General features: G+C 52.0%; 1 protein-coding gene across 1 annotated transcript in view; it reads left to right on the forward strand.

Moving 5' to 3' along the window:
* LOC306771819 (glutamate receptor ionotropic, delta-1-like) overlaps positions 1-7,401 on the forward strand; it is a gene marked incomplete at both ends in the record, with an annotated part of 685,025 nt that overhangs the window by 317,897 nt on the left and 359,727 nt on the right. The window contains one exon of the mRNA XM_079261138.1: positions 2,256-2,540. Within this exon, the coding sequence (XP_079117264.1) occupies positions 2,256-2,540 (285 nt within the window). The remainder of the gene's footprint in view (positions 1-2,255; positions 2,541-7,401) is intronic.

Consider the following 7,401-nt stretch of genomic DNA (forward strand, 5'->3'; position numbering starts at 1 on the left):
GTCTGCACCGAGCGGCGTCCCGGTTGTACAGCAGTGCATTGTGGGAACCTCTCCTTCTCCTCCCAGTGAACAACCAATCAGCGTTTAGTATGCAAATGAGTTGAGAAGCAGCCTGATTGGTGGGTGTCGGGTTTCTCCCCCTCGCTGGCTGAGCTGCTGCAGCCGTAAGACTTTCAGGAAGTTAAACTCTGTTAAATCCCTCGTAGCGGTTTCTATGGTGAGATCTGATACTTAATAACTAATTAACAACAAATAAAGCAGTAAATAACGTCTATATGTTCTGTTAACGGGGATTGTTGTGTGTGTGAGCCTGTCAGCATCGCACCGTCACACCAGCACTAAGCGTCTGTCATTCAGACTGTTATTGTAGAAAAAAGGTCTAATAAAAAGAAAAAATTCAACAAAATTAAGAAAAATATTTAATGTTCTCTGTTTTTGTTGTTTGTCCTTGATTTTTATATAGATTTAAGGTTATTACCTCCACCAAGGAAGTTATGTTTTATTATGTCTTTGTCTGTTTATGCTCAAGATGATTAAAAAGTTCTGGAGAGATTTTCATGAAATATTCAGACTTGAAGAACTGGTTTAATTCTGGTGCTGATCCGGATCACCGTGGATCCAGGAAGGTTTTTAAAGGATTCTTGGCGGAGCTTTCCGCTCTCTGAGGGATTTCCAGCTGATTATGGTCTGGAGTTTGATGCTGTTTGTGATTGGCCGAACTGTTTCAGCTTAGTTTCATATTTTAGTTTGTTATTTGGTGTCTGATGAGAAATTTGTTTGTTAAAACTTTGATGATTGATATTTGTTTCATTTTTTCCCTTATTTTAAAGTATCTATAATATTTATGTCCCGTTTCCCCTGAGGGATCGCCGCCGTACCGTGGTCAGGGGGTTTGGCGCCTCCGTGACCCTAAGAGCTGAACCAGCTTCAGGTTCTGGTTTCTGGACAGGTCTTTGGTTAGAGGTCTGACGAAGTGAAATCCATTTCTTCACACTTTTAAACAGCAGCTGAAGCGTGACGCCCCGTTCACACTCCTTCCCGCTCATGTCAGCACTCCCAGAGCCGGCTTTGTGTCCCCGTGCCCTTCAGGCTCTGGTCCCAGTGACGTCTCTGTTTCCTGTTTTATTTTGAAGAGCTCCATCCGCTGTGTGTTTGTGTGGCGTTACTTCCTGTCCCACCTGCTGGCGGACTCACCTGGAGCTGGTTTTGCAGTGATTTCCCTGTCAGCCAGCAGGTAAAAGCTGTTTCAGTGTGAAAATGGAGGGTTTCTCTGAGGCTGCTGAGCTGCAGGCTGAAATGCCTCTCAGCTTTTCTTCATTCTTACATCTGGACTGATTAAAGATGAGTCAGTGATGAAATCTGCAGGAAGTCTCCGTCTGATGAGAGCATGTTTCTGCAGGATGGTTAATGACTTTTCTCTTTTCATTCCAGACAATTAGCTTTATTGGCAGAGTGCAGTGATTCCACACAGCGGCAGGCTGCGGCTTTCAGAGCTGAATTTCAGCCTCTGGCTCAGACGAAGCCACGCTCTGCTCTGGTTAATCATTCCTTTATCTCCGGGATTCAGACGCCCTGAGCTGCACAAGTTGAACTGTTAGTGCAGAAGAAACAAGAATCACTTAACGCTGCACACCCTGATTTAATAAACAACAAAACACGCTGCTAACATCATCACTTCTACCACCATCAGTCCACCTGGACAGCGTGGTGATGGTCATGTGACCCTCCAGCTGGTCTACGGAGGTTTTCCAGCGTTTCTATCCGTCCAGGAGGTTTACAATCCAGACACAACATATAGTGTTTATTCAGAGACTCTAGATGGTAAATCCACCATTATTTACCACATCTTCATCACCATCACTACCATGTTGCTAAGAGACCTCTATTTTCACCTGGACATGATGATGAAGACACTTCCTGTCAGACTTTCCACCAATCAGAGAGCTTAAACTGATGGTAACGTCCAGTCAGGAGCAGCCAAAGATCAACAAGTGATGAGAAAAGCAGGAAAATAATGATCCTCTATGGCTGGAATAAAGCCAGGAAGACGTTTGGGATGCAGCTGAGGTGGAGGTGCTGCAGTGAGGAGAGCAGGTAGATAGTAGCAGGAAGAAATGAGTCTTTATGCTGCTTTATCTGTTCATACATTCATTTTCCATCCTTTTGGCCTCAGAATCTGCCAGCTGAGGAGTTTCTCAGGTTTATATTTGTTCCAGATGAAGTTCTGAAAGCTTGTCCTCCTGTTCTTCCTGCAGCCTGCGAGCTGATGAACCAGGGCATCTTGGCGTTGGTCACCTCCACCGGTTGTGCATCAGCCAGCGCTCTGCAGTCCCTGACGGACGCCATGCACATCCCCCACCTGTACATCCAGAGGAACAGCGAGGGGTCTCCCAGGACGGCCTGCCAGTTCAACCCGAGCCCCGGAGGGCATCGCTACACGCTGGCCGCCCGGCCGCCCGTTCGCCTCAACAACGTCATGCTGACGCTGGTGGAGGAGCTGCGCTGGCAGAAGTTCATTGTCTTCTACGACGTGGACTATGGTAAGACGAGCAGGTTGCAGACCGGACTCCAGCTTCTCTTCTCTCCTGAATGAAGCAGTTTGGTTTGCAGACAGAAGTGGTGGAGTTAGCTTCGGAGGGGGTCCTCCAGGAGGCAGGAGCATCTCTCCAACATGAAGAACTTAGAAAACATCTGCATCTTCCAGACTATAAGTCATGTGACTTCATACATAAACGGCATAATTTAGATGTGACCGACTTGAACCAGAGGAGCAAACGCTTCCATCTACGGCCACACGAGGGCGCTGTGGGCTCGACACAACCATGAGCTGCTCTGACAGACGCGTGACGCCGTGGTGCTGTGATGCCCTGACGCCCATAGACATCATATATACGTAGACGCCTCATTGAGCGCTGGAGAGTGAACCAGCGTCGCCGCCATATTGGATGGGTTTCCGCTGTGGAGTTTTGCTGCAGCGTCAACGTAGTTTCCCCACAAAACTCTTTTTTGTGGAACAACACGTATATATTACACACTAAAAAAAAAACACTTTTCTACATAATTGGTTGATAAATAATATTAACACAGTGAACAATCTCCTGAATGCAAGTGAATTGTTAGAATTATTATGATATTATTATTAGAATTATTCCTGCACACCAAGAACCCAGTAGAGGAAACACAGGATTAAAAAGTAGAAGTAGAAAAAAAGCGTAGCTTCATATATGAGTAACGAAGCAGAGCGCTGGAGGATTTAATGTACTGCACAAAGGACAATCATGAGACAACAAGTGGGGAGAAGACATTACATTTAACAAAGAATGAATGAAGAATAAAAGAAACCAAAATTAACACTATTATATATATATATATATATATACATATATATATATATATATATATATATATATATATATATATATATATATATATATAATATATATATATATATATATACATATATATATATATATACATATATTTATATATATACACTTTTCAACACCAGTCTGAGACAAAATAGAGTCCCAGTGCTGTGCAAGTGAACACCTTTCAGGACCCATTCCAGTTTGCATATCGTAATGGACTTGGGGTTGAAGATGCCATCATATACCTGCTCCAGAGAGCACACTCTCATCTGGACCATTCAGGCAGCACTCTGAGGGTCATGTTCTTTCATTTCTCAGTGCTTTTAATACCATTCAGCCTGCTTTGTTATGTGAGAAGCTCCATAAATTCCAGGTGGATACCTCCACAACCACCTGGATCTATGACTACCTCACAAACAGACCCCAGTTTGTGAGACTGAAAGGTTGTGTGTCTGAGATGGAGGTCAGCAGCACTGGTGCACCACAAGGAACTGTACTCTGGCCATTCCTCTTCACTCTGTACACCTCAGACTTCCAGTACAACTCTGAGTCCTGTCATCTGCAGAAATACTCTGATGACTCTGCAGTTGTGGGGTGTATCAGGGATGGACAAGAAGCAGAGTACAGAGAACTGGTCAGTCAGTTTGTTAAATGGTGCGGTGACAATCATCTCATATTAAATAGCAGCAAAACAAAAGAGATGATTGTTGACTTCAGGAGGAAGAAGAATAAACAAAGCACTGTTTCCATCCTGGGAGAGGAGGTGGAGGTGGTGGAGGAATACAAGTATCTTGGAGTTCAGCTGGACAACAAACTGGACTGGAAATGCAACACTGACTACATCTACAAGAAAGGTCAGAGCAGACTGTACTTCTTAAGGAAGCTGAGATGGTTTAACGTCTGCACCAAGATGTTGCATATCTTCTAGAAGTCTGTTGTGGAGAGTGCAGTCAGCTTTGCAGCATCTGCTGGGGTAGTAGCATCAGAACCAGAGACTTGAAGAGAATCAACAAACTGATCCAGAAGGCTTGTTGTTCCTCCATCTCGGTTGTCCTGAATTGTCTTTCCTGGGTTAAATGTTGGAAGGCTGCGTGATGTCATCCGTCTGCACATGCATCAGAGTGTGTAGGCATATGCGAGGAGGTGAAACTTCGCAGAGAGCTTTACTGCTGTTTGGGAACGTCCTGAGGGACTCGGCTGGGCAGACGGCGCGACTGCTTTGGTTGTTGAAGCGAGGTTTAGCCTGAAAGGGTGAAAAGTGTCTCCAGCTGGTCGTTTCTTTCCTGTCAGAGGTCCTGATTTAACCTGACGGAGAATATGTAGAGGAATGACTGAAAAACCCCGACTGCCTGAAGGATTTCCAGTGTTTCCTGCAGGTTTCCACTTCGGATCAGAGATGGACTCCCCGCCTGCATTTGATGGAAAAGCTTGGATTGTATCCTAATGAAATCACATCACCTGCAATGGATTTCTGAATGTGATCAATTCAGTTGTGGCAGCTACACTCCAGGTGTTTCACCTCCCAGATGGAGCCTCATCCTGGGAAGTCTTCAGTATCGGACAGAGACTCTTCTATTGTCCTGCATGTCCACTGGTTTTATTCTGGTGAAGGTCTGGACTGCAGCAGACCAGTTCTCCTGGTCCACCATGCTGCTGTGATGATGCAGGATGTGGTTGATCTCCGTCTCGCTGAGATCTGCCAGACGTTGCCTGGATGGGAGCAGATGTTGCTCTAAAACGTCCAGATGTGGAAGCTGCCCACGCCATCGGCACTAATGCAACCCCATCCCATCAGAGATGCAGGCTGATAACAAGCTGGATGCTCCCTCTCCTCTTTAGTCTGCAGGGTTTACCTGGGAACAAGTCTCTCTACCGACCCGGTCCCGGTTCAGCCGGTCTCTCTACCGACCCGGTCCCGGTTCAGCCGGTCTCTCCGCCGACCCGGTCCCGGTTCAGCCGGTCTCTCCGCCGACCCGGTCCCGGTTCAGCCGGTCTCTCTACCGACCCGGTCCCGGTTCAGCCGGTCTCTCCGCCGACCCGGTCCCGGTTCAGCCGGTCTCTCCGCCGACCCGGTCCCGGTTCAGCCGGTCTCTCTACCGACCCGGTCCCGGTTCAGCCGGTCTCTCCGCCGACCCGGTTCTTGACCCGGTCCCGGTTCAGCCGGTCTCTCTATCGACCCGGTTCTTGACCCGGTCCCGGTTCAGCCGGTCTCTCTATCGACCCGGTTCTTGACCCGGTCCCGGTTCAGCCGGTCTCTCTATCGACCCGGTTCTTGACCCGGTCCCGGTTCAGCCGGTCTCTCTATCGACCCGGTTCTTGACCCGGTCCCGGTTCAGCCGGTCTCTCTATCGACCCGGTTCTTGACCCGGTCCCGGTTCAGCCGGTCTCTCCGCCGACCCGGTTCTTGACCCGGTCCCGGTTCAGCCGGTCTCTCCGCCGACCCGGTTCTTGACCCGGTCCCGGTTCAGCCGGTCTCTCTATCGACCCGGTCCCGGTTCAGCCAGTCTCTCCGCCGACCCGGTCCCGGTTCAGCCGGTCTCTCTATCGACCCGGTTCTTGACCCGGTCCCGGTTCAGCCGGTCTCTCTATCGACCCGGTCCCGGTTCAGCCGGTCTCTCCGCCGACCCGGTTCTTGACCCGGTCCCGGTTCAGCCGGTCTCTCTATCGACCCGGTCCCGGTTCAGCCGGTCTCTCCGCCGACCCGGTCCCGGTTCAGCCGGTCTCTCCGCCGACCCGGTCCCGGTTCAGCCGGTCTCTCTATCGACCCGGTCCCGGTTCAGCCGGTCTCTCCGCCGACCCGGTCCCGGTTCAGCCGGTCTCTCTATCGACCCGGTCCCGGTTCAGCCGGTCTCTCCGCCGACCCGGTTCTTGACCCGGTCCCGGTTCAGCCGGTCTCTCTACCGACCCGGTCCCGGTTCAGCCGGTCTCTCTATCGACCCGGTCCCGGTTCAGCCAGTCTCTCCGCCGACCCGGTCCCGGTTCAGCCGGTCTCTCTATCGACCCGGTCCCGGTTCAGCCGGTCTCTCCGCCGACCCGGTTCTTGACCCGGTCCCGGTTCAGCCGGTCTCTCTATCGACCCGGTCCCGGTTCAGCCGGTCTCTCCGCCGACCCGGTTCTTGACCCGGTCCCGGTTCAGCCGGTCTCTCTATCGACCCGGTTCTTGACCCGGTCCCGGTTCAGCCGGTCTCTCTATCGACCCGGTTCTTGACCCGGTCCCGGTTCAGCCGGTCTCTCCGCCGACCCGGTTCTTGACCCGGTCCCGGTTCAGCCGGTCTCTCCGCCGACCCGGTTCTTGACCCGGTCCCGGTTCAGCCGGTCTCTCTATCGACCCGGTTCTTGACCCGGTCCCGGTTCAGCCGGTCTCTCCGCCGACCCGGTTCTTGACCCGGTCCCGGTTCAGCCGGTCTCTCCGCCGACCCGGTTCTTGACCCGGTCCCGGTTCAGCCGGTCTCTCCGCCGACCCGGTTCTTGACCCGGTCCCGGTTCAGCCGGTCTCTCCGCCGACCCGGTTCTTGACCCGGTCCCGGTTCAGCCGGTCTCTCCGCCGACCCGGTTCTTGACCCGGTCCCGGTTCAGCCGGTCTCTCTATCGACCCGGTTCTTGACCCGGTCCCGGTTCAGCCGGTCTCTCCGCCGACCCGGTTCTTGAACCGGTCCCGGTTCAGCCGGTCTCTCCGCCGACCCGGTTCTTGACCCGGTCCCGGTTCAGCCGGTCTCTCTATCGACCCGGTTCTTGACCCGGTCCCGGTTCAGCCGGTCTCTCTATCGACCCGGTTCTTGACCCGGTCCCGGTTCAGCCGGTCTCTCTATCGACCCGGTTCTTGACCCGGTCCCGGTTCAGCCGGTCTCTCTATCGACCCGGTTCTTGACCCGGTCCCGGTTCAGCCGGTCTCTCTATCGACCCGGTTCTTGACCCGGTCCCGGTTCAGCCGGTCTCTCCGCCGACCCGGTTCTTGACCCGGTCCCGGTTCAGCCGGTCTCTCCGCCGACCCGGTTCTTGACCCGGTCCCGGTTCAGCCGGTCTCTCTATCGAC

The sequence above is a fragment of the Telmatherina bonti genome (genome assembly GCF_933228915.1).
Source record: "Telmatherina bonti genome assembly, chromosome: 21".
In the NCBI taxonomy this organism is placed as follows: domain Eukaryota; kingdom Metazoa; phylum Chordata; class Actinopteri; order Atheriniformes; family Telmatherinidae; genus Telmatherina; species Telmatherina bonti.